The sequence below is a fragment of the Cetorhinus maximus genome, chromosome 11, assembly GCF_964194155.1.
Source record: "Cetorhinus maximus chromosome 11, sCetMax3.hap1.1, whole genome shotgun sequence".
NCBI lineage: Eukaryota > Metazoa > Chordata > Chondrichthyes > Lamniformes > Cetorhinidae > Cetorhinus > Cetorhinus maximus.
The window spans coordinates 121,235,122-121,262,991 of NC_135889.1; the positions used below are offsets into that span (position 1 = coordinate 121,235,122).

Below are 27,870 nucleotides of genomic sequence, written 5' to 3' on the forward strand. Positions count from 1 at the left end.
TAGAAATACGTTCAATTGGCTGATTGGTCCATATAAGCAGGGGGCACAGATTGAAGGTGATTGGCCAAAGAACCGGAGGCAACATGAGGAAAGCCTGTTAAAGGGGAAATGCAGGGAGGGGTTACGTTTTGGAAAAACCGCCCGTGGCGCAAAGTGGGGGATAGGCCCCTCCCCCCCAGGACGGGATAGGCCCCTCCCCCCCAGGACGGGATAGGCCCCTCCCCCCCAGGACGGGATAGGCCCCTCCCCCCGGCCGGATAGGTGATTGTTACCAATCAAAAGGGAATTGGATAGGTGCTGAGAGGAAAATTGCAGGGCTATGGGGAAGAGCAGGGGGAGGGGGCCAGCAGGGATTCAATGGGCCGAATGTCTGCCCTCCCCTCCTATGATTCTCTGACGGTGCAGGCAGGTCGTCTAATGAAGACAGGCTGGACGGTCTGGGCTTCTTTCACTCCAGTCTCGGAGAGTGAGGGGCGATTTGATTGAAGTTATATAAGGTCCAGAACGGCCTGGACAAGGTGGACGTGGAAAGGATGTTTCCTGTTGTGGGTCGGTCCAGAACTAGGGGGCACCGCTTTCAAATTAGGGGTCGCCCTTTTAGGACTGAGAGAAAAAATTTCTCCTCATCTCGGAGGGTTGTGCGTCTTTGGAACTCTCTGCCTCAGAAGGTGGTGGGGGGGTCATTGAATATTTTGAAGGCGGAGGTAGATAGATTCTTGTCCAGCAAGGGAATCAAAGGTTATTGGGGGTATACGGAAACGTGGAAATCAAAACGCAAACAGATCAGCCATGATCTTATTGAATGGCAGAGCAGGCTCGAGGGGCCGAATGGCCTACTCCTGTCCCTATGTTCGAGGGGCTGAATAGCCTCCCCTTGTTCCCACAAATCAGGGAGCTTGCCTTGACTGGTGAGGCTAGTGACTTACAAATCCCCTCTAAGGAGGGCAGAGGCTGGGGTATTTTGAATGCCACAGCAGCATCAAAATTCAGTCCTTACAACGACAGAGAGAAGAATAACATTCATTTTATTTTCTATGCAACCAGTTCACTGTCGTCAGTTTCTGTGGTCATGTCCGCCACCTGATGGTGGATGTGAGCACTACAACAACGGGTTCACCCTCAGGAATTCTCCCGAGAGGCTCCATATTTCTTCAATGATAAAATCGTCGCCTCCTTTTCCCAAACTAGGATCATATCATAGAAGCATTACAGCAAAAAAAAAGGAGGCCATTCAGCTCATTGTGGCTGTGCTGGCCCTCTGAAAGAGCAATGCACCCAGTGCCATTCTTCTGCCTTCTCCCTATAACATTCTTCCTTTTCAGGTAATAGTCCAACTCCCTTTTGAATGCTGCGATTGAACCTGCCTCCTCCGCACACTCGGGCAGTGCATCCCAGATCCTAATCCTTCCTCATGTTGCCATTGCTTCTTTTGCCAATTCCCTCAAACCTGTGCCCTCTGGTTCTCGATCCTTCCACCAATGGGAAGGGTTTCTCCTCATCTACTCCGTCCAGGCCCCTCATGATTTGGAACACTTCCATCAAACCTCCTCTCAACCCTCTTTTCTCCGAGCAGAACAGTCCCGGTTTCTCCAATCTACCCACACAGCCAAAGTTCCTCATCACTGGAACCATTCTCGTGAATCTTTTCTGCACTCTCCAATGCCTTCACACCCTTCCTAAAGTGTGGTGCCCAGAACTGGACACAATACTCCAGTTGAGGCTGAATCAATGTTGTATATATTTTAACACCACCTCCTTTCTCTTGTACTCTATGCCCCTATTAATAAAGCCCAGGACACTGTGTGCTTTATTAACCGCTCTCTCAACCCTGTCCTGTCACGTTCAATGATTTATGCACATATACACCCAGGTCCCTCTGTTCCTGCAGCCCCTTGAGAAATGTACCCCTTATTTTATATTGTTTCTCCATGTTCTTTCTACCAAAATGAATCACTTCACATTTCTCTGCTTTAAATTTCATCTGCCACTTGCCCACCCATTCAATTCTGTCCATGTCCTTTTGAAGTTCTACGCTATCCTCCTCTCAATTCATGATGCTCCAAGTTTGAATTCATCCACAATTTTTTTTAAAAAATTGCTCCCTGCACACCAAGGTCTAGGTCATTAATATACATCAGGAAAAGCAAGGGTCCCAACGCTGACCCCTGGAGAACTCCACTACAAACCTCCCTCCAGCCCGAAAAACATCCATTGACCATTACTGTCTGTTTCCTGTCACTCAGCCCATTGTGCGTCCATGTTGCTACTGTCCCTTTTATTCCATGAGCTATCACTTTGCTCACAAGTCTGTTGCGTAGCACTGTATCAAACAACTTTTCGAAGTCCTCGTACACCACATCAACAGCATTACCCTCATTGACCTGATCTGTAACCACATCAAAGATCTCCAGAAAGTTGGTTAAACACAATTTGCCCTCAAAATCTGTGCTGGTGTTCCTTAATTACCTGTGCTTTTCCACGTAACTATTAATTTTGTCCTAAATTATTGTTTCTAGAAGCTTCCTCACCACCGAAGTTAAACCAAGTGGCCTGTAGTTGCTGGGCTTATCTTTACACTGTATTTGAACAAGAGTGCAACACTTGCAATCCTCCAGTCCACTGGAACCACCTCGAGTCTAATGGAAGACCAAAAAATTCAGGCCAGTGCCTCTGCAATTCCCACTCTCACTTCCCTCAGTATCCCTGGATACATCTCCACTGGTCCCGGTACCTTATCAATTTTACAGCCTGTCCAATACCTCCTCATCATCAATTTTAAACACTCCTGGTGACTGAATTTCCTCCTCTTTAACCATGGCCTGGGTAGCATGTTCTTCCTTGGTAAATATAGATGCAAAGTATAAATTTAATACCCCTCAGCCATGCCCCCTGCCTCCACCTAAAAATCCCCCTTTTTGGTCCTTAATTGTCCCTACTCCTCCTTTTACCACCTTTTTACTGTTTATATGCGAATAGAAGACTTTTGGATTCCTGTTTGTTAGCTGCCAGTCTCTTCTCATACTCTTCCTTTGCTTCTCTTATTTGCTTTATCAATTCCTCTCTGAACCTTCTATATTCAGCCTGGTTCTCTGTTGGATTAACCACCTGATATTTGTCTTAAGCACACTTTTTCTGCTTCATCTTAATCTCTATCTCTATCTCTTTCGCCATCCAGAGCATTCTGTGTTTGTTAACCCTACCATTCATTTCTGTGGGAATATACATTTACCTCGAACTCTCTCTTCTTTGTAGGCAGCCCATTGCACAGTTACAGTTTTGTCTGCTAAGCTTTGATTCCAATTTATTCGACCCAGAGCCATTCTTAGCCCAATGAAGTTGGCTTTCCCCCAGCTAATTATTCTTACCCTAGATTGTTCTTTGTCCTTTTCCATAGTCGGTCTAAACTTTATGATACAATGATCAATTTCCCCTAAATGCTCCCCTACTGATCTACTTGGCCCACCTCAATCCCAAGAACTACGTCTAGCAGTGCCTCCTTTCTCATTGGACTGGAAGCATACCACTGTAGAAAACTTTCCTGAACACACTCTTGGAACTCTTTCCCCCTCTGCCCTTTACACTAATACTATCCCAGTCTATATTGGGATAATTAAAGTCCCCCATTATAATATTATACTCTATAATTCTTATGCCTCTCTATAATTTCCTTGCAAATTTGCTCCGCCATATCTTTCCCACTAGCTGGTGGCCTATAGAAGACGCCGAGCAATGTAATTGTACATTTTTTGTTCCTTAGCTCTAACTAAATAGATTCTGCCCTTGGCCCCTCTGGGACATCCTCTTTCTCCAGCACTGCCAGGTTCTCGATAGCTCCACCCCTCCCCCCTTTCTTCATTTCCTATCTTTCCTGGACAACTTGTAACGAAGAATATTTAACACCCAGTCTTGCCCGATCTTCGAGCCAGCTCTCTGTTACAGCCACATCATGGCAATCTGCGCCTGTACCCCACCAGCCTTTTTTACCACACTCTGCGCAGTCACATTAAATCCCGATTTAGATTTTATTACTTTCCTTCTTGCACTGAACCCACCTTACCATTCCCCACTCTAGTGCTATCTGTCTCTCCGAGTATTCTAAGCACCTTGGTGCCCCCTCCCTAGTATTACCACCTGGTTCCCACACCCCTGGCAAGTTAGTTTAAATCCTCCCCAATACTTGGGATTCCTTTGCAACATCTCAGTGACTCCGCACATCACACTGTGTGACAGCCCATATCCTTCATATAGCACAGTTAACAGAAAAAATACCCGTGCTCAACAGGGGCAGGGTTATCAGGCCAAACCTGACACTGAATCACCCGAGGACATATTAGGACAGGTGACCAAATACTTGGGAAGAGGTGTTAAGTTTACGGAGCCTATTAAAGGGGGAGAAAGAGACGGGGAGGTTTATGGGGGAGAATTCCAGAGGTTGGGGCCCAGGCAGCAAAAGGCATGGCCAACACTGGTGGAGAGATTAAAATCAGGGATGCGTAAGAGGCCAGTGTTAGAAGCAGAGATCAGAGAGTTGTAGGGCTGGAGGAGATAATAGAGATATAGAGAGTGGGGTGGGCGAGGGGGCAGTGGAGCCTTTGTTTTAGAAACAGAAAATAGGAGCAGGAGTAGGCCATTCGGCCCTTCGAGCCTGCTCCACCATTCAATATGATCATGGCTGATCCTCTATCTCAACGCCTTAATCCTGCTCTCTCCCCAGACCCGATGCCTTTAGAGTCCAGGAGTCTATTTCCTTCTTAAATATATTCAGTGATTTGGCCTCCACAGCTTCTGTGGTAGAGAATTCTACAGGTTCACCACCCTCTGAGTGAAGAAGTTTCTCCTCATCTCAGTCCTAAATAGTCTATCCTGTATCCTGAGATTGTGGCCCTTTGTTCTAGACCCCCAGCCAGAGGAAACATCATCCCTGCATCCAGTCTGTCCATCCCTGTCAGTAATTTATACCTTTCAATGAGATCCCCTCTCATTCTTCTAAATACAGGCCTGGTTGACCCGATCTCTCCCCGTATGACAATCCTGGCATCCCAGGAGTCAGCCTGGTGAACCTTCGCTGGAATTCTGGCACAAGCACTTCCATCAAACATTCGATACCACAGGTGATAGCGGCACTCGCTGCCTTGGGATTGTTCCTGTGACAATGCGCACAGAGCTCAGAGGGCTGGAGGAGTGATCATGAGGGGTTAACTGGCATTTGGTGAAGGGGTAAATCTGGTGCCGGCTGGACACAGCTTCTGACGTTGGCCAGTTACCAGAATTCATTCCCTGCACAAAATCCGGACACCTACCTGATGTTGATGAAGCTGACAGTCGCAAGGTGAATCTGGTGAGCCAAGGACTCCAGTAACTTAATCCCGTCTGACAGAGTCAGGGGCCTGAGAGAGAGAGAGGAAAGGGAAGAAAGAAAGAGAGAGAAAGAGAGAGAAAGAGAGAGAAAGAGAAAGAGAAAGAGAAAGAAAGAGAGAGAGAGAAAGAGAGAGAAAGAGAGAGAGAGAGAGAAAGAGAGAAAGAGAAAGAGAGAGAGAAAGAGAGAGAGAGAGAAAAAGAGAAAGAGGGAGAAAGAGAAAGAGAGAGAGAGAAGGTGAAGTTAGTCACTGCAAACACCACAAGTTGATGGATAGTTCAGCAATCGACATTGTCAGTGTTTAGTAATCAACTCATTTGGTTGCCCGATATTTTACGGGATTTGGTACAGTAGTTTCCGTGGTTAAAATACCATTTACCAATGCGTTTACCTGTTTTATCAACATCACTCGGCTTTGTCAATGTTGGCCGGACGCATCCAAAAGCAAAATACTGGAAATCCAAAATAAAACAGAAAACGCTGGAGATGCTCAGCGGGTCTGGCGGAGAGAGAAGACAAGTAAATGTTTCAGGTCAATAACCCTCCATCAGAACATATTATGCTGACAGGAGGGGATGAGAAGGGGTGGGAGGAAGTTTGAGAGGAGCAAAACAGCAGCATTGACCATGTGGGCTGAATGGCCTGCTTGTAGATACTTCATAATTCTGATGAAAGGTCATCGACCTGAAACATTTACATTGAGCAGAATTTTCCCTACCTCGCCCTCGCCCCCCACTGGCTTCTGGTGTCATGGCAGGTGTGAGCGGACCATATGATAGGAAGGCCAAAAATTGGTTTCATGATGTCGTGGACCAAGTTTTATTTAAAAATTAATTTGTGGGTTGCAGGTGTCACTGGCTGGACCAGCATTTATTGTCCATCCCTAGTTGCCCTTGAGAAGGTGGTGGTGAGCTGCCTTCTTGAACCGCTGCAGTCCATGTGGTGTAGGTACACCCACGGTGCTGTTAGGGAGGGAGTTCCAGGATTTTGACTCAGCGACAGTGAAGGAACGGCGATATATTTCCAAGTCAGGATGGTGAGTGGCTTGGAGGGGAACTTCCAGGTGGTGGTGTTCCCACCTATCTGCTGCCCTTGTCCTTCTAGATGGTAGTGGCCATGAGTTTGGAAGGTGCTGTCTGAGGAGGCTTGGTGAGTTTCTGCAGTGCATCTTGTAGATGGTACACACTGCTGCTACTGTGCGTCGGTGGTGGAGAGAGTGAATGTTTGTGGATGGGGTGCCAATCAAGTGTCCTGGATGGTGTCAAGTTTCCTGGCTGTTGTTGGAGCTGCACTCAGAATCAGAATCACACAGTGCAGAAGAGGCCCTTTGGCCCATCGAGTCTGCGCCGACACATGAGAAACACCTGACCTACCTATCTAATCCCATGTACCAGCACTTGGCCCATAGCCTTGAATGTTATGGCGTGCCAAGTGCTCATCCAGGTACTTTTCAAAGGATGTGAGGCAACCCGCCTCCACCACCCTCCCAGGCAATGCCTTCCAGACCGTCACCACCCTCTGGGGATATTTGTGGAGCCTCCTCCTCCAGTGAGTTGTTTAATTGTCCACCACCATTCACGACTGGATGTGGCAGGTCTGCAGAGTTTAGATCTGATCCATTGGTTGTGGGATCGCTTAGCTCTGTCTATCACTTGCTGCTTATGCTGTTTGGCACGCAAGTAGTCCTGTGTTACAGCTTCACCAGGTTGACACCTCATTTTTATGTATGCCTGGTGCTGCTCCTGGCATGCCCTCCTGCACTCTTCACTGAACCAGGGTTGATCCCCTGGCTTGATGGTAATGGTAGAATGGGGGATATGCCGGGCCATGAGGTTACAGATTGTGTTCAAGTACAATTCTGCTGCCGATGGCCACAGCGTCTTTTGGTTACCCAGTCTCGAGTTGCTAAGTCTGTTGGAAATCTATCCCATTTAGCATGGTGGTAGTGCCACACAACATGATGGAGGGTATCCCCAATGTGAAGGTGGGACTTCGTCTCCACAATGACTGTGCGGTGGTCACTCCTACCGATACTGTCATGGACAGATGCATCTGCAGCAGGCAGGTCGGTGAGGATGAGGTCAAGTATGTTTTTCCCTCTTGTTGGTTCCCTCACCACCAGCTGCTGGACTGGGTCTGCAGCTATGTCATTTAGGACTCAGCCAGCTCAGGCAGTAGTGGTGCTACCGAGCCACTCTTGGTGATGGACATTGAAGTCCCCCACCCAGAGAACATTCTGTGCCCTTGCCACCCTCAGTGCTTCCTCCAAGTGGTGTTCAACATGGAGGAGCACTGATTCATCAGCTGAGGGAGGGTGGTACGTGGTAATCAGCAGGAGGTTTCCTTGCCCATGTTTGACCTGATGCCTTCATGGGGTCCAGAGTCAATGTTGAGGACTCCCAGGGTACTCCCTCCAGACTGTATACCACTGTGTCACCACCTCTGCTGGGTCTGTCCTGTCGGTGGGACGGGGCATACCCAGGGATAGTGATGGTGGTGTCTAGGATGTTATCTGTAAGGTATGATTCCGTGAGGATGAGGATGACTATGTCAGGCTGTTGCTTGACTAGTCTGTGAGACAGCGCTCCCAATTTCGGCACTGGCCCACAGATGTTAGTAAGGAGGACTCTGCAGGGTCAACAGGACCGAGTTTGCTGTTGTTTCCTGTGCCAAGGTCGATGCCGGGTGGTCTGTCTGGTTTCATTCCTCTTTATTGACTCTTTAGTGGTTGGATACAACTGAGTGTCTTGCTAGGGCATTTCAGAGGGCATTTAAGAGTCAACCACATTGCTGTGGGTCTGGAGTCACATGTAGGCCAGACCAGATAAGGATGGCAGATTTCCTTCCCTAAAGGACATTAGTGAACCTGGTGGATTTTTATAACAAATCGGCAATGGTTTCATGGTCACCATTAAGCTTTTGATTTTTACTGGATTCAAATTCTGCCATTTGCTGTGGTGGGATTGGAACCCGGGTCCCCAGAGCATTACCCTGAGTCTCTGGATCACTAGCCCAGTGACAATACCCCTACATCAATGGCGGGCCGCATTTCCCACTGCCACACGTCAGGAACTTCATTATAACACATCTCCATATCACTATAAGGCCAGCTCGTCGGAATCACCCCTCATGCTGGATCATCCAGGCACGGTGTGATGCAAGGTGACGTGTTCCACAACTGAACAGAAGTATCACGTACACGGTGAGCTGCACTTCACTCGGGACTTCGAGGTTTGTTTGCTGACCTCGCCTCGGGCAGCACTCGCGGGCATCAGCGCCAGGCTTCACACTCAGCACTACATCACTGTTAGAGGGGCTCACGGGCAGGTCTCTACCTACCAGACCAGCCGGAAGGCGGGGGTGGCTTCTCAATGGCTACAGGGCTAGGACTTACTTGGGGAAGGGAGAAAAGTGGCCTCAGGCGAGGGAAGAGGCTGCAGGGCGAGGGCTGTACTGGGGAAGGGGGGTATCCCAGGGTGTGTGGGGGGGCGCAAGTTTATTTGTGCAAGTGGCCTCAAGAGGGTGAGGGCTGAGGAGGCAGTCTCCAGAGGAGATGAGGCCAGATGGAGATGTGAGGGTGTGTGTGAGAGAGTGAGTGGTGATGTCCCTTGAGCTGGCAGTGAGTGAGATGCCAGTGAATGTGTGATGGGCTTATGAGTGAGATGTTTAGAGTGATGGGATGGTTGCCTTACCCTGGCAGCACTGATGAGATCATTCACCCTCTTCTGTGTGGCGTTGGCACTGACCACCACTGTCACCGCCTACCAAGCCGGAGTGGTGAGATCGTTGGACCTCCTGCGGCCAGAGCCGGGGTGGAGGACATCATGTCGGCCTCCCAAAGACATTCCAGTGACAGGTCACTGAACTCTTCCTGACTTTCAGGGCTGTGTCTTCACTGGAGCAGTCCTGGGCTGCAAACATTGAGAACTGTGTGTGTGTGGCTGCAGTTGAGATATGGCCCCCGGAGTGAGGTAATGGTGCGGCGGGTGAATCGGAGGCTGCCTGTCATCGTGTGTCCTGTGGCTGCATAACTAACGAGGTGGGACTGGGGACGATACGGTGTGAAAAGCCGCCATTGTGGCCAGCGGGTAAAACGGCCTTTCTCCCGCCCGCCATTGCACTTAGCGTCAATCTGGGACGGTCACACCCGCTGTTTCTCTCTCCACAGATGCTGCCCGGCCTGCTGAGTACGTCCAGCATTTCGTGATTTCATTTCTGGTTGGAGACGTTCCTCAAGCTTTCACCACATAATCCCCACCCCTCACCCACACACCCCCCCACCCCCCACACACCCCACCCCCCCACCCCCCACACCCCCCACCCCCACCACCCCCCCCCCCCCCAACCCCCACCCCCAAACCCCCCGCCCCACCCCCTCCCCAACCCCGGCAATCAACTGACCCACCCCCACTCTCCTGCCATTGGTCACCCCAACCTGTCTGCCCTGATGGTGCTCCGCCCACATTCACACCATTGGCTGCCCGACATGTCACTCATTCTGCTGGGCCCCGCTTTAATTTGGAAAAACAACACAGATTTCGCTATCCAAATCCTGACTGTCAGTCAAACAGCCCAGTTCCCAAATCGGGATGTTTTTTATGGTTAATAGACGCTCGCGAGGAAAGAAAATGAAATGAAACCATTTTTTTTTATTAACCCGTGACATTTCTCTTGGGTTTTGCTCAAGGCAGAGTCTTGGAAATTAATCTTTAATTCCTGCAAACTTCAAGGACAATTGGCAACCTTAAATATTCCCACTCAAACCCAACAGATCCATCAGAGCTCCGATCATTTGGTGCTTTCAACAATACTCCCATCTTCCCAAAGCCCTTTCCCAGGTCAGCGCTGTTACCATGGTTACCTATGCACAGGAAGCTCCCACCAACGTGATTTAAAGATGAATGATTGCCTGATCTGCTTTCGAGTGTCGGTTGGTTGGTTTGGGGGATGAATGTCAGCCGGGATTGCGAGAGGGCTCCCGTGCTCATCTTCCAGCCACATCCCACATGAGGCAGCAGACGGGGCCTCAGTTTAACACCTCATCCAAAAGATGCCGCACTCCCTCGGTATTGCACCCAGGGAGTGTCAGCCGGGGTTACGTACTCAAGCCTCTGGCCTGCGGCTCCCTTCCCAGGTGAATGTAAAGGATCCCACGGCATTATTTCAAAAGAAGAGCAGGGGAAAGAGTTCTGGAGGAACAGCACCTCATCTTCCGACTAGGCTCTTTACAGCCTTCCGGACTGAATATTGAATTCAACAACTTTAGATCTTGAACTCCCTCCCCCATCCCCACCCCCTTTCCGATTTCCACGCCCCTCCCTTTTATTTTTTCCAATAATTTATATAGATTTTTTTTCCCCACCTATTTCCATTATTTTTAAATCTATACCTTTTATGCCCTTTTAGTCTTATTTCACCCCACCCCCACTAGAGCTGTACCTTGCATGTCCTGCCATCCATTCTTAATTAGCACATTCTCTTAGATAATATCACCACCTTCAACACCTCTTTGTTCCTTTGTCTGTGACATCTTTTGATTATCTGCTCCTATCACTGCTTGCTTGTCCCTAACAACCACCCCGCCCAACTTCTCCCCCCACCCCCCCACCTTAAACCAGCTTATATTTCACCCCTCTCCTAATTTTTATTTAGTTCTGTTGAAGGGTCATGAGGACTCGAAACGTCAACTGTGCTCTTCTCCGCCGATGCTGCCCCAGACCTGCTGAGTTTTTCCAGGTATTTCTGTTTTTGTTTTGGATTTCCAGCATCCGCAGTTTTTTGTTTTTATTATTATTATTAAGGGGAAAGAGTTCTACCTGGTGTCCTGGTCAATGTTTATCCCTCAACCAACATCACTAAAACAGAATATCTGGTCATCAACACATTAATGTTTGTGGGATCTTGCTGTGCGCAAATTGACTGCTTGTGTTTCCTACCTTACAACAGCGACAACACTTCAAAAATATTTCATTGGCTGTAAAGCGTTTTGGGGCATCCTTAGGTCGTGAAAGGCGCTATATGAATGCAAGGGCCGAGTCTCGAATGTCAAACGGTGGCCCGAACACAGAAAAAGGAGGAATCGACACTTTGGGGAAACTCACCAGTTCAGCTGGGATCGGGATCAGGATTTGTTTGCCAAACACTCACCAACTAAATGGGGAGTGAGGGGGTGGGGGCAGAGGGATAGCAGCTGTATTTGCATAGTCGCACTCGGTCTAATTTGAATCTCGGAAGACAAGCACAGCCCTGAAAGTAATTCTGCCCCCTGGCTAAAATATTCTGGAGTGGTCGGAGGCGGGGTGGTGGAGGGGTGGTGGGGGCAACGGTGGGGGGGGGGTCCCAGACCAGCCAGTTCGAGGTGCGACACCTTGCTCCAGGAGTTAATCTGGATCACGCTACTATGGCAAGCTCTGCAGCTCTGAGACTTCCCGACAATATTCCTCCCCCCCCCAAACCCCCCACCTTGAAAATCTCCGCTTCTGATTGGGGCTTCAATCCCCACCCTGCCCAAAGCGGCCATTCTTTACCGGTGAACACAGACATTCGGCCCTGGGATGCATCGCACGAGCAAGTGGGTATTTATCAGCTGTGGTTTTAAGAGTGCGTCAATGCAGTATGGCTGACCCAATGTGCATCAGGGGGATTTTGTTTTAGGATTTCCAAAAGGATTGATAAGGGTTGCTGTAGGGGTGGATGAAGAGAAACCCTTTTCTTCATTGGCAGCGTGTGTCCGGGACAAGGGGACAAAACCTTAAGCATCAGAGTCAGGTTAGGAACCAGGAGTGGTCGAGGTGTGGAAGTGTCTCCCACAAAAAGCAGTCGATTCCAATTCAATCGTTTTAACTCCGAGACAGAGAGATTTTTTGCTGGGCTGAGGGAATAAGGGTATAAACGGAGCCGGGGGGAGGTAAATGGAATCAGGATGTGGATCAGCCACGATCCCAGTCGAATGGAGGAACGGGGGCGAAGGGGCTGAATGGGAATGGGACACTGGGAAAGTGGAGTGAGCACACGTTCGGGGTGTGAACAGACACGACAGGTTACCACGGGAACACCGCTAACACAATCTTGTGGTCAGATGAATGAGATAAGAGGGGGGCAGGGTTATGTGTGTCATTAAAAAAAACAAGGATATAGCACCGTGGGAGTCCATTCAGCCCATCGTGGTGTTGGCCCCACTGAAATCCAGCCAATCAGGCCCTGCTCTTTCCCCACTACCCTGTTAAAAATAAGATTAGCAAAGGGGGGGGCTGAAATCTTCCCCTCTCTCTCGCTGTCAGGAAATACTGTCACACACACACACACATCGGGGGGAGCAAGGGGGTGGGTGGGGGAGAGAGGAGTGGGGGAGGGGAACCGGAGATGGCTGGGTGAGGGGTGGGGGAGGGGGGTGGAAAAGAGTGGGAGCGATCACGTTTCAATGCTCGAGTATTGCGTCGGGAAGGACGCGAAGGCGTTGGAGAGAGAGCGCGTGCAGAAAAGATTGTCTTGAACGGTTCCAGGGATGAGGATCTTCGGTTATGTAGAGGGGCTGGGGAAGCTGGGTTCCGGTTTTCTTGAAGAGAGGGTTGAGAGGAGGTTTGATCGAGGTGTTCAAAATCACGAGGGGCCTGGACAGAGTAGATAGGGAGAAACTGTTCCCATTGGTGGAAGGATCAAGAACGAGAGGACACAGGTACAAGGTGATTGGCAAAAGAACATCAGAATATTTTTTTTAAACAGCGAGTGGTTAGGATCTGGGACGTGCTGTTGTGAGAGTGCGGCGGAGGGAGGTTCAACTGGGGCTTTCGAAAGGGGACGGGATAACTATCCGAAGAGAAAATATTTTCAGGGCCAAGGTGGGTGATTGGGACTCACTGAGTCGTTTGCGCAGAAGGCCATCATGGGACACACTGGGCCGAATGGTCTCCTTCAGTGCTGCAACCACGTCCAGATTCCACAGTGACTTTCACCACCTCAGGAAGCTCCTAAAACACTCTTACAGGCAACGACGTGTTTTTTGAAGTGTAGTCACTTGGAAACGTGGCAGTGAACTCACACACAGCAACCCCCCTCACAAACATCTCAATAATAACCAGATAACCGGTTACCTATTAAAACCGGGAGGTGTCGGTGAAGGAGGGCCGGGAGGCTGGGGAGAACTCTTTTCAAAACAGTGGCCGAGAGATCCTTTCCCATTCACCCGAGGGGGCAGACGGTGGGGTGGGGGTGGGGGGGAAGGGAGGCCTCGTTTTAACGTCTGACCCACGAGACGGCGCCTCTGACAGTGCGGCACTCCCTCGCTTCTGCGCAGGGAGCCTCGGCTCGGAGTGCGGGGCCAACATTCACCCCCTCGACTAACCGACGTGATCTGCGTTAGGTCAGGGATCTTGGCGTTTCTTCACTCTAGGGTAGGGTGGCAATAGAGAGATCACAGGCAGCTCTGCTCACAAACTGGTCGTGGGCACAAGGTCAGGCTGGAAATTAACAGGCCAACAGGCCCATGGATAAGTGAGGTTCTTACTTCTTGTTGGTGACGATGTAGGCGTATTCCTCTTTATGCGGTGAGGTCGCACGGGTTGGGCCCCTGTCCGGCTGGAGGCCTTGGCTGTGTTTTAGCAGTTGCCCGGGGTCCTCCCGTGACTCGCCCAGCTCCACGGCCGCCGCCTGGAGCCTCGGGTCTCTGGCCGCCTCGCTCGGACCGGAGCCTGCCACGGCGGCCGCCGCCGGCACCACCTCCTCCTCCTCCTCCTGGCCGCCCCTCCTCCTCCCCACAGCACTCGCGACGCCGGAGGGGCTGGGCGACAGTCTGACCCCCAGGCCCAGGATCTGGGATTCACTGCTTTCCCGCGATTCCGCCTCCTTCCAATGCTCCATGGTCCCCTCCATCATGGAGGCCTTCGAAGACACAAGGACATTTTCTTAGGGTCAGTCGTCCAACACCGGGAGCCGTCGCGTTCCTCACAAGCCAGGGTTCCATTACAGTCCCAAAACACTGCTCACAGCCACCCCCCACCCCATCCCGCAACCCCCACCCCCGCAACCGCCACCCCCGCAACCCCCACCCCCGCAACCCCCACCCCCCCATCACATAATCAGCCCAAAAAAACTACCCAGGGATTTGCACGTTGGACTTAGAGAATAAAAATCCCTTCCCGTCCTCCATTTTATTCATAACTCCAACTTGCATTCATATAGCACCCATATCATAGGCCCCCAAGGCACTTTTTTTAAGAAGTGACATCGAGCCACATAAGCGGCCGTGAGGGCAGATGGCCAAAACCTCGGTCAAAGAGGGAGATTTTAAGGAGTGTTTTAAAGGGGGAAAGGAGGTGGGGGACAATGTTTAGGGGCTGAATTCCAGAGCTTAGGGCCCAGGCAGCTGAAGGCACGGCCGCCAATGTTGGAGAGATTAAAATCAAAACTCTTCAAGCGTATGATTTAATTGAATGGTGGGGCAGTTTCGAGAGTCCCCTGTCCCTACATTACTTTGAAAACAGGGTGTATATTTCTGTGAAGGGTGTAGAACCAGAGGCAATTAGCAAAAGAACCAGGGGCAAGTTGAGGAAAGACCTTTTTAAACACAGCAAGTGGTTAGGAATGCGACGCCCGAGAGGGCTTTTCTCATTTATTCTTTCATGGGACGTGGGCGTCACTGGCAAGGAGAGCATTTGTTGCCCATCCCTAATTGCCCTTGAACTGAGTGGTTTGCTGGGCCATTTCAGAGGGGCAGTTAAGAGTCAACCACATTTGCTGTGGGCCTAGAGTCACGTGTAGGCCAGAACGGGTAAGGGTGGCAGATTTCCTTCCCTCAAGGGACATTTAGTGAACCAGATGGGTTTTTACAACAATGATAGTTTCATTACTGAGTCTAGCTTTATATATATTATAAAAAAAAATTTCCAGATTATTAATTTTAAATTAAATTAAAATTTTTTACCAAAGCTGTCCTGGTGGGTGGGATTCGGGCCCTTGGATTTCCAGTCCAGTATTACCACCATCTCCCATCGGAACATGGGGGAGGCAGATTCTGGCTTTCAAGAGGCAATTGGATCATTATCAGAACAAAAAAAAAACAATTGCAAAGCCGCAGGAAAATGCAGGGCTGTGACCGGCTGAGTTGCTCTCCGAGTGGAGCTGGCACGGATGGGATGGGCCGAATGGCCTCCTCCTGTGCTGTAAACGTGATTCTATCTGCCGTCTCTTCCCTGCTTTGGGAAACTCGGTGTCGCACCAGAGGATACATTCCCCCCCCCCACCCCCACTCAGCCATTGAGGGAGGAAGGAAACGAGCAACTTGCAGCATTTATTTACAAATCTCACCTTCTTCTGTATGGGACTGGCCCTCTCGATCGGAGCTGGAAGAGAAGGATGTACATCTTAATCCTTTATAGCGAATCATCCAGAAAGGGTTAAAGAAAGAGCGGATTTATCTCGTGCCATTAGGATGTCTCAAAGCACCATACGGCTGATGAAATTCTTTTGAATGGTTGTCAGCATCCAACTTGCGCACAGCAAGATCCCAAAACCAGCAAGATGGTCATCTGACTTTGTAATCATTGTGACGACGACGACAACCAGAAGAATTTGCCCGGTTTCCCTCAACAGTGGTTGTGGGGCCTTTTACATCCACCCGAGGGGGCAGACAGTGCACCTGAGAAACGGCACCTCCAGCAGTGCAGCACCCCCTCGGTATGGGCACAAGGACGATCAGCCTAGATTTTGTTTTCAAGTCTCTGGCACGGGGCTTGAACCCACAACCTTCTGGCTCCGCGGTGAGCGCGCTGCCCGCTAAGCCACAGCGGACATGTCACCCAATTGCTCGCTGAGCAACGAATGCCCTTTAGGAAATCTGCCATCCTTACATCTGTCCACTCAGACCCACTCAGTTCAAGGGCAATTAGGGACGGGGCAACAAATGCTGGCCTTTCCAGCGACACCCACGTCCTGCCTTCACTACCCCAGAGACTTGAGCACAGGATCTAGACTGACACTCCCAGTGCAGCACCGAGGGGGCACCGCATTGTCAGAGGTGCCGTCTTTCAGAGGAGACATCTCGGGCGGGTGCAAAAGATCCCACAGCCGCTCATTCAAACAAGGGGCACGCCCTTGCACATTCCGGTTCCCAACTTTTTCCCCTCGACCAACTTCACTAACAGGTTATCTGGTCGTTATCACGTTGCTTTTTTTTTGTGTGTGGGAGCTTGCTGTGCACAAATCTTATATTATAATACAGGGAACACGCTTTAAAAGAACGACTTCACTGCCTGTCAAGTGCTTTGGGACATTCTGAGCTTGCAAAAAGCAGGAGAAAAATGCAAACGTAATTTCTTTCAAGAAGAGTCTTTGTCTCCGAGTCACGAAATCCGAATTGCTCTGCACAGCAGTTATTTAAATGCCTGTCACTGCGATGAAATCAGGGTTTTATTAAAAGTGGATGACTAATTACTGTTCCTATAGATTACAACCACCAAGTTCCAGGTTACATCACTGCCACTTCCTCAAACTCCCCAACTTAGTCTGCCCCCCACCTCCCCCTCACCCTCCTCCACCCCCCACCCCCCCGCCCCACTCCTCTCAACCCCACCCCACCTCCAGGATGCTGGGTCGGGTTGGGTTCCTCGCCCTCCCATCAGCCCTACCTGGGTCAGGCTGGCTGGCTGCTCTCATCAGCTGAAGGACTGCCATCGACACGCCGTTAAGCTGCTGGTCGCTGAGGTCTCGGAGATCGATGCCGTATTTCCCCAGCTCTGCAGCTATCCTCTGAGCAGCCGACTCTGTGGGAACGGAACACAGAGGGTTATGCAGCGACTTGTTAAAGGCAGCTAACTTAAGGATGAGAGACTCGCTCACTCCTTTCCAGTCCCCGATACCTCCACCTTCACTGCTCCGGAGACTTGAGCACAAACTCTAGACTGGCACTCCCGGTGCAGTGCTGAGGTAGCACTGCCCTGTCAGCGGTGCCGTCTTTCAGATGTGGCACCCGCCCACTGGGTGCCAAAGATCCCACAGCCATGATTTCAAACAAGTTCCCCCTTTGCTTCTGGCACCGATGTTTAAGGTGACAGCTCACCAGCACCTTCTCAAGGGCAATTAGGGATGGGCAATAAATGCTGGGCCTAGCCAGCGATGCCCACATCCCATGAAAGAATAAAAAAATATACATATAATTTTTTTCCCCTCAACCAACATCACTAACAGGTTACCTGGTCATTATCACATTGTATATATGGGAGCTCATTGTCCAAAAATTGGCTACCACATTTCCTACAACAATGGCTACATTACAAAATGTACTTAAATAGCCATCAAGAGGTGGTGGCTTAGTGGTAATGTCACTAATGTCAGAGGCCCAGGCTAATGCTGGTGTAATTTAATTCCAGATTTATTAATTGAATTTGAGAGCTAGTCTCAGGTATGGTGACCATGGCAACTATCAATGGTTGGAAAAACCCTGTCTGGTTCAATAATGCCCTTTTAGGGAAGGAAATCGGCCATCCTTACATCCATCCAGACCCACAGCACAGACCCACTCAGTTCAAGGGCAATTAGGGATGGGCAACAAATGCTGGGCCTAGCCAGCGACGCCCACATCCCATGATTAAAGAAAGAAAAAAAAATCCAGTGCTTTGGAATTTCTGCTGCAGTTATGCAAAGTTCTAGTTGGTATTGGGAGTGCTGGGTTCAGGTCTGGACACCACATCTCAGGAAAGGTGTATTGGCCCTGGAAGGGCTATGCTGCAGATTCACTAGAATGATACTGGGGCTGAAAGGGTTAAACCACAAGGCCTCGTCGCATAGAGTAGGAGTGTACATCTTCAGTGCAAATCTGGAATTCTCTCTCCAAAAAGCTGCTGAGGCTGGGAGGTCAATTGAAAATTTCAAAATTGAGATTGGAGAGAATTTTTTCACACTAGGGACCTTGGCTGGTAAAATGGAGTTCAGATACGAATCAATCGCGATCACACTGAATGGCTGGGCTGGTTTGAGGGGCTGAATGGCCTCCTTCCATTCCTATGAAGTGGGGTTTGTTCTTTCTCCCCACACTCTGCTCGTGCTGACTGACCAGTGCAGAAGGACAGGGTCAGAAGGGGGGGAGCGCTGGAATTAGGCAGAGGGCTCCAGTCAGACTTTCCTCACCTGGAGGCAGTGAAGGGGGTGGGGGGGGGGGGGGGGGGGGGGGGGCTGGTCCATGACCAGATGGGGAGGGGAAAGGAGAGGGGCAGGTACTCCTGCCAACACCTGGGGTCAAAGGCCCACCACCACCACCTTCGAGGGCATTTAGGGATGGGGCAATAAATGTCAACCTTGCCCATATCCAAAGAATGAATCTTTTTTTTTTAAAAAAAGAGTCGACTCTTCCAACACCCAAAGGCTGTGGTGACCCTTCGCAACATCAACAAGCCCTGGATATCACAACCCTAGCAGGTTGGCAGCAGAGGTCAATCCCACCCACCTCTTGAATTGCTACTCGCCACCAACCTGGGAAGTCAGGGGCATAAGTGGCAATGTCACTTGACAAGTATCCCGGGGGTCCAGCTAATGCCCTGCGGGCAAGGGTTCAAATCACACCCTGGCAGGAGCTGAAACTTCATTCACAAATCTGGAATATAAAGCTAGTTTCAGTCACGGTGACCACCACATCTATCATTTAGATGTTGTAGAAATCCATCTGGTTCACTAGTTACCCCGAGTGAGCCATTTAGTTCATGGGTAATTAGGGATGGGCAACAAATGCTGGCCTTGCCAGCGACACCCACATCCCATGGAAGAATTAAAAAATCCTTTTTCATTCCTACACTGAACTGTCTAAATATTTTTGACTACAGCAGCTTCCCTAAATTCATTATGGATTTTCACGACTTCAGATCCTAACCCGCTCACTCACTCCCATTTTGTTTACACGGAGCGTATAGCGCAGAACCCAACCGGCCGACGTGGGAGCTGATGCTTCACACAAGCCTCAACCTGCTTCGTCTCACCTAATCAACACCTCCCTCTATTTCTTTCTCCCTCACTGTGTTTATCCAGCTTCCCCCTTAAATGTGTTTATGTTATTCACCTCTACCGCTTGCTGCAGTAGTAAGTTGAACTCTTTAGATAGAGATGGTTAAGGTGAATTTAAGGGGATGCTAGATAAACATGAGGGAGAGAGGAATAGAAGGATATGCCGATAGATTTTTTTTTCTTCGTTCTATCACGGGACGTGGACGTCACTGGCAAGGCCAGCGTTTGTTTCCCATCCCTAACTGCCCTCGAAATAAGTGGCTGGCTAAGGCCATTTCAGAGGGGCAGTTAAGGGTCAACCACATTACTGTGGGTCTGGAGTCACACGTAGGCCAGACCAGGTAAGGACGGCAGATTTCCTTCCCTAAAAAGGATATGAGTGAACCAGATGGGTTTTAATGACAATTGACAATGGCTTCTTGGTCGACTAGCCTTTTTACTTCCAGATTTTTAAAAATTTAATGAATGGAAGTTAAATTCCACCAGCTCCCATGATGGGATCTGAAGCCATGTCCCCAGTGCATTAAGCCTGGGCCTCTGGATTACTTGTCCAGCGACAGTGCCTCTACACCACGGTCTCCCCACTGACGAGGAAAGATGGGAGGAGACTCAAGTGGAGCATAAGGGCCAGCATGGACTGGTTGGGCTGAACGATATATTTTTATGCGATTCCATGATTTATCAGGGCACTGCTCAGGTGTGATCCATCCCAATGGAACAAGCTCTCCCTTTCCCCAGCACTGGTGCTGGTGTCTTGTTTGAAACTCCTGCTTCCCACACCACACTCTGAGCCACATATCGACCCTGTAAACGCGTTTGTCTCTATTGCCATTTGCACACAGCTCAGGTAATATCAGAACTCATCACCTTCGAGGCTCCGCTTTTTAAATGGGACTAGAGCTCCACAAACCCCCACAGCGGAGGCACAGAAAATATCTTCTGTAAATTTTACGCAAGATTGAAGAGGATGACATGCCACCACACTCAGCTGGGTTCCCGATCGGACGCCACTGATGATGTCAACGCTGCTATAAATTTCCCAGACACATTGTTACACCAGCCCACTCACATGCTCACAGTTTCAATGCACAGCCCTGCATCCTGCTCCCCAGATTAACCACAGACCAACCTACATTCGACAAGATGGCCTGGGATGAGCCGTTTGAGTCACACAGCACGGGGAGACCACTTGGTCCATCATGTCCGCGGCAGCTCTTTGTAAGAGCTATCCAATTAGGCCTTTCAACCCCTTCCCCCCCCCACAACCTTGCAAATTATACCCCTTTCAAGCATATATTTCAATTTCCGTTTGCAAGTGATTATTCAATCTGCTTCCACCGCCCTTTCAGGCAGCAGGTTCCAGATCACAACAACTCGCTGTGTTTAATAAAAAAATAAGATTGTCAACCAACCTCTGGTTCTTTTGCCAGTTATCGTAAATCCGTGTCCTCTGGTTACTGACCCTACTGCCACTTGAAGCCCCTCAAGATTTTGAACGCCTCAATTAGATCACCTAACCCTCTCTGCTCTAAGGAGGACGATCCCAGCTTCTCCAATCTCTCCGCAGAACTGAAGTTTCTCATCCTTGCTACCACTCTGGTAAATCTCCTCTCCAACTCCTTGGCCTTTGGAACACCCTTCCGAAGCGTATGGCCCAGAACAGAACACAGTATTCCAGCTGGGGCCTAACCCAGTGTTTTATAAAGGTTTAGCCGGACTTCCTCCCTTTTGGTACTCTGCCTCTATTTTTCAAGCCAAGAGTCTCTCTCGCTTTACCAGCTTTTAACAACTTTAAAGATTTTGTTTACACAATCCCTCAGGATTTGGCTCCTGAACTGGTTGGCTGTCGATCATGGCTCAGTGTCCAGCACTGTCACCTCCGAGTCAGGAGGACTGTGGCTTCAAGTCCCCTCGTAGAGACTGGAGCACGCGCAGGCTCCCAGTGCAGTACTGAGAGAGTGCTGCAGCGTCGGAGGTGCTGTCTCTCACATAACATTTCTTACATTATTGAGAAGGGCAGGGGAGTCCTGCCCAGTGTTCTGGCCAATATTTGCTCCTCAACCAAAGCCTACAACACGTTATCTAACCATTATCACATTGCTGTTGGTGGAAGCTTGCCGTGTGTATATAGGCTGCCATGTTTCCTATGTTCTAATAATGACTACACTTAAACAAAAAGCACTTCATTAGCTATAAAGCATTTTGGGATGTCTTGAGATTGTGAAGGACACTATAAAAATGCATGATCATTCTTTCTAAATATAGTACAATTCAGTTGATGTTGTCTCTCCTCATTCTCCCTGCTAAAATGCATCACTTCACACCTTTCCGCATTAAATTTCATCTGCCGGGTGCACCAGTCTACATCCTCTTGAAATCTGTTACTATCTTCCTTAACCCACTATTCAGCCTCACTCTTGATGAAGGCTATCAGCCCATTACAACGCCTTTTTCTCTTTAAACATTAATCCAATGCTTCAACTTTCACCAACCACCTACTTCAGATGTCTCTGATGCCCAGGTCCTAACTTGCAGCAAGTCCCATTCGCCCGTCAACCCAAGCTCACTGGCTACATTGGCTCCCGGGTCGAAGAAAGCCTCGGATTCTTAAATTTCACGAGGAACAGAAACATGTCGCCAAAGTTTTTCATCTTGCACTTAACAGGACAAATGCAAGAACTTCAAATTTCAAACGTTCACAACAATTTATACTACAGTGTCGCGTACATTGCCGCGATCCTTTGAAATTTGGCACTTTTGCATTTGTCCTGATGAGTGCAAAGGTGAAAAGCTGCAGCAACTTGCCTCTCCTTTCAGCAATGTTCAAGTTCTGTACCAGCATAGACAAGTTACGGTGCAGAAAAAGGCCATTCAGCCCATCGTGTCTGCACCGGCCAAAAAAAAGAGAAAAATAGTTCATCTTAATCCCACTTTCCAGCACCTGGTCTGTAGCCTTGCAGGTTACAGTGCTTCAGGTGTAGATCCAGGTACCTCTTAAATGAGTTGAGTGTTTCAGCTTCAATCACCAACTTAGGCTGTGAATTCCAGACACCCACCACCCTCTGGGTGATAAGGTTTTCCTCTTGTCCCCTCTAATCCTTCTACCAATCACCTTAAATCTATGTGCCCTGGTATTTAACCCCTCAGCTAGGGGAAACAAGTCTTTCCAGTTTAACCATATCTCGGCCCCTCAATTTTGTACATCTCAATTAAGTCATTTTAAAATTTGCATCCTAGTGTTCAAATTTCTCCATGGTCCTCGCCCCTCTCTATCGCTGTAACGTCTTCCGATCTCACAACCCGCTAAGATCTCCAAGCTCCTCCAATTCTGTCCTCTCTAGTATCCCTGATTTTAATCGCTCCATCATTGGCGGCCGTGGCTTCAGCTGCCTGGGCCCAAAAGCTCTGGAATTCCCTCAAAACGTCTCCGCCTCGCTTAAGACACTCGTTAAAACCTTAAAGCTTTTGGTCACCTGTCTTAACGTCACCTCATGTCGCTTGTCTTTCAGACGAAAAGCATCGGGGGACGTTTTACTGAGTGGAAGGTGTTATACAAATGCAAGTGCTGTTGTTGGTCATTCACATGACGAGAACAAGCCTAGCCTAGGGAGAAACCGGACAGAGTGTGTAGCGGGGGCGGGGGAGAGGGATGAAAATCAGCCAAAGAAGCTTCCGGAGTTCATTAGTTGGCGACAACCATTCTCCTCCCTCCCCCGCAGTGGGGAAGACAGAGTTGCAGACATCACACAAAGACAATGCCCTCACAGTCAAACAGCTACTTGGTGCCAACTGATATTGGGGCGCGGTGGGGGGGGGTGGGGATGACCATTTGGAACAAGGTGGTGGAGGGGGGGGGTGTCAAAACCCCAGGAATCAGATCATGTTGAGTGAGGAGACCATTGCGAGGGGCTTGGCGAGGTGGGTGGGGTGGGTGGGGGAGGAATGAGTGGGGGTGGGAGAGAAAGGGAAAGGGATGGAAACAAAAACGGAGTCAAACTTTATTTCGGTGACACACACAATCTAACATTAAAGCGGTGTTTGACTCGCGATATAATTGGTGGAATTGTCCCAGATTTGCGCTGTGTGGTATTGGGTGGGAAAAACAGCGTTTTACCCGCTGACCACAATGGCGGCTTTTCGTTCCAGTCCCACCTCATTAACTATGCGTTCCCGGGAAACACGTGGTTTCGCTGGTGGGTGGGCTTCCATCCGCCTGCCACACCAACACCTCGTCGCTTCCTCACCCCGGGCACCATGTTTAAAGTGCAGCCGCGCGGGCGCCACTCCCTGCTCCCAGCCCAGGGCTGCTGCATTGAAGACACGGCCCCGAAAGGCAAGACAACTTCAGCAGCCCCCCACCCCCCCTCCCAACCCCCAGGTTAATGATGCATCCCTCGAGCACCTTTTGGACGGTGTGGAGGCTGGCAGTGATGTCCTCTACCCCCACTCTGGCCACAGGATGGGCAGCAACGTCACCAATCCAGCTTGGGAGGCGCTGGCTGTGGTGGTCAGCGCCAACGTCCTGCAAAAGAGGTCAGCCACCCGGCGCCAAAAGAGGATGAATGATCTCCTCCGTTCTGCCAGGGTCAGTCACTCTTCTCATAACTTTCAACTCTCACACTCACAAACCCATCACACATCCACAGGGATCTCACTCACTGCCAGTGCAAGGGACATCACCATCCACTCTCTCACACACACCTTCATTGGTCCCATGGACAGGGCAAGGACCACTCACCACCCACACATGCCAGGCAAACTTATCATCTGGCCTGGCAGATATCCTGCTTATACTCTCTCGCTATCCATGCAGGACAAGCTGGCACACAACAAGAGGGAGAGGCCGCAGACCGGTGGAGGAATGCCTGAAATCAAGGCCCTCACGGACTTTGAAAACAGAGCCATCCAGCTGGCCGGCGACAATCTGAGCCATTCTTGTGCTGATGGTGAGGTTGGTGCTGCTCTACCAAGTGAGGATCCAGCAGTGCAATATCCATCAGACAACCATGCTGTGAATAATGTGTCCAGTTTCACAGGCCACTGCCAGACACTAATTATCTCCCCTTGCTCCTGAAGGAACATCTGGGGAACAGCTGATAGAGTCCACGACCCAGGGCCTCCAATCAAGCCCCGAAGAAACCTCTGGAGAGGACTCTGAAGGAACCCTGATTGAAGACCCATCACAGCGCTCACCTACACCCTCCACCAGTGCAGAGAGACACACCTCGGTGGGACCTAGCTTTACAGTAGCCTTGGGGTCACAGTCTAGTGAGCACATCACACTGTCTGATCTACTGCAGGTGGTGGCAGGGACATCCCTGGTGTCCGGCACTCGGAGGACTGCTGGAGGCCAGAACGTTGCTGAGTCTGAGTCAGATGAGGAGCCTCTGGACTGGGTCTTCCCACTGCTGCTGGAGCTGCAAAGGCAAGCTCGGGAACATCAGGAAGGGATGTCCACTGCACTCCTCAGATTGCAAGGCACGATGGAGGAGTCCGTCCGCCTTCAGGCTGAGCTGATTGTGTGTTGGCATGCCGACACGGAGGTCAACCCTGGTAGGATAGCAGCCACTATGGAGACCTTGGTCCAGGACATTGCTCCTGTACTGTGTGGGCTGAACTCCATCGCTGAGGCCATAGTTAGCCTCCAACAGTGTGTATGTGAGGGGGATGCGGGGCATCTGGATCTCACTCCAGCTTCCCCTTCTCCTCAAGGAGTCAGCCAGGGGATGATTCCAGTGGGCAGATGTATTACAGCGAGGTTCCCAATTTCCAACAGCGGAGAAAGTGGCCAGCCATTGACGGGCTGAGCGGGCGATCACAAACGATTTTTATGGCCTTTTCGCCATATTGTCCGCTCACACCACCCAACACGCTCAGTGTCAGCAGGCCTGGAAAATTCCACCCAGTCTCTCATATTCTGCTGCAAAAGGTAGGTTCTGGAATGTTAGCTTCTCAAAGAGTGTCTGAGTTTGGTGCAATTGGTTTCAAACTTTTATTAATGAAATCTATTCAAAGGGATTCTCTCTCTCTCTCTCTTCAAAAAAAAACTGTATAAATCATCTCAAATACCACTGGGAGGCTGCCTCGAAACAAGCGGATTTTATTTGGTTCCTCACTGACAGAGACAACCACGTACATATCTCATAGAAAGTATGACTAATACGATATAGAGAAAGCAGAGCCCACGCGAGACTAATTTTAGCTGCCAGGGTGTGGGGGAGTATTTGTAGAATACGTATATCTTCATACAAGGACTGATTCACCCACAACAAGTTAAAAAGAACAGATTTGCATTTCTATAGTGACCTCTGGATGTCCCCAAGCACTTCACCGCCCACTTTTGGCGGGGGCGGTCACTCTCGTAAGGTAGGAAACGCGGCAGTCAATTTGCACACAGCAAGCTCCGGCAAACCGCAACGTGATAATGAGTAAACAATCGGTTTTTATGATGGGATAAATATTGACCAGGACATCAGGGAGAACTCACCTGCTCTTCAGAACAGCGGCCGTGGGGTCGCTGAGGTCCAGAGGGGTGAAACAGGGCCTCGGCTTAACATCTCATCCCAAACATATGAACATAAGAGATAGGAGCAGGAGTAGGCCATTCGGCCCCTCGAGCCTGCTTCACCCATTTGATAAGATCATGGCTGATCTGATTGTGGCCTTAACTCTACATTGCTGTCTACCCCCTATACCCTTTGACTCCCTTGTTAGTCAATAATCTATCCAACTCAGCCTTAAAAATATTCAATGACCCAGCCTCCACCGATCTCTGGGGAAGAGAATTCCACTGACTCTTGACCCTCAGAAAAAGGTTTCTCATCATCTCCGTCTTGAATGGGAGATCCCTTATTTTTAAACTGTGCCCTTAGTTGTAGGCTCCCCCATAAGAGGAAACATCCTCTCAACATCCACCCTGTGAAACCCCCTCAGGATCTTATATGTTTCAATAAAGATCACCTCTCATTCTTCTAAACTCCAATGGATACAGGCCCAACCTGTCCAACCTTTCCTCATAGGATAATCCCCCTCATCCCAGGAATCAGTCAAGTGAATCTTCTCTGTACTGCTTCTAATGTAACTATATTCTTTCTTAAATAAGGGGAACAAAACTGTACCCAGGACTCCAGATGTGGTCTCACCAACAGCCTGTACGATTGTAGCAAAACATCCCCACTTTTATATATTCCATGCCCGTTGCAATAAATGACAAGGTTCCATTTGCCTTCCTAATCACAGTGTACCTGCATACTAACTTTTGCTGATACATGTACCAGGATACCCAGATCCCTCTGTACCTCAGAGTTCTGCAATCTCTCTCCGTTTAAATAATATACCGGGTTTTTTTTTTTATTCTTCCTGCCAAAATGAACAAGTTCACATTTTCCCACATTAGAACAAAGAACAAAGAAAAGTACAGCACAGGAACAGGCCCTTCGGCCCTCCAAGCCTGCGCCGATCATATTGCCTGTCAAACTAAAACATTTTTGCACTTCCGGGGTCCGTATCCCTCTATTCCCATCCTATTCATGTATTTGTCATACACATTATACTCCATCTGCTATTTTTTTGCTGACTCCCTTAACCTGTCTATATCCCTTTGCATTCTCCTTACATCCTCTCCAAAACTTACTTTCCTACCTATCTTTGTGTCATCAATAAATTTAGCAACCATACCTTTGGTCCCAAGTTATTGATATAAATGGCAAATAGTTGAGGTCCCAGTACTTATCCCTGTGGCACTCCACTCGTTACATCTTGCCAACCTGAAAGTGATCCATTTATGCCGACTGTTTCCTGTTAGCTGACCAATCCTCTATCGATGCTGATATGTTAACTGTAAAACCGTGAGCTCTTATTTTGTGTAGTAACCTTTGATGCGGCACCTTGTCAAATGCCGTCTGGAAATCTAAGTGCAGCACATCCACAGGTTCCCCTTTAGTCAAACACGATTCCCCTTTCACAAAACCATGTTGACTCTGCCTGATTGCACTGAGATTTTTTAAGTGTCCTGCTATAGCTTCCTTAATAATAGATTCCAGAAAGATGGAATTTCTGACAGTGCAGCACTCAGTTAGTACTGCACCGAATACTGATTTGCGCCTCGATGCTGGTCAAGTCGTCTTGGGAGAGGACGCTGCTGTTGGGCCACCTTTCTTGTCACTGGATTTGGAGGATCTTGTGAAGGCACCATTGATGGTAGCTCTCCAGTGCTTTGTGTCGTCCACTGTAGGTCGTCCATGTCTCTGAAGCATTTAGGATCACAGTGACCACTGCTGCCCAGTGAACCATGACCTTAGTGACGGGTTTGAGAACCTGGCCTTCAAATACTCTTCTCCTCAATCATCCAAAGACTGAGCTGGCACATTGGAGGCGACGATAAGTTTCTTCATCTATGTCTGCCTCCATCGAGAGGTAAATGGAAAATGGACAAGGCTGGGTGGGACATGTCATTCGTATGTCCAACACCAGACTCCACAAGCAACTGCTCCACCTGGAACTCTGTTCGGGCAGGGCGCTCCCAGGAG

At 49.5% G+C, this 27,870-nt stretch overlaps 1 protein-coding gene across 1 annotated transcript in view; it reads right to left on the minus strand.

The window, feature by feature from the left end:
* Positions 1 to 27,870, minus strand: part of LOC144686226 (receptor-type tyrosine-protein phosphatase-like N) — a 357,540-nt gene that overhangs the window by 322,965 nt on the left and 6,705 nt on the right. Inside the window, exons 5-8 of the mRNA XM_078551316.1 lie at positions 16,978 to 17,112; positions 15,659 to 15,693; positions 13,860 to 14,233; positions 5,301 to 5,387 (exon numbers count right to left, since the gene is read on the minus strand). Of these exons, the coding sequence (XP_078407442.1) occupies positions 5,301 to 5,387; positions 13,860 to 14,233; positions 15,659 to 15,693; positions 16,978 to 17,112 (631 nt within the window). The remainder of the gene's footprint in view (positions 1 to 5,300; positions 5,388 to 13,859; positions 14,234 to 15,658; positions 15,694 to 16,977; positions 17,113 to 27,870) is intronic.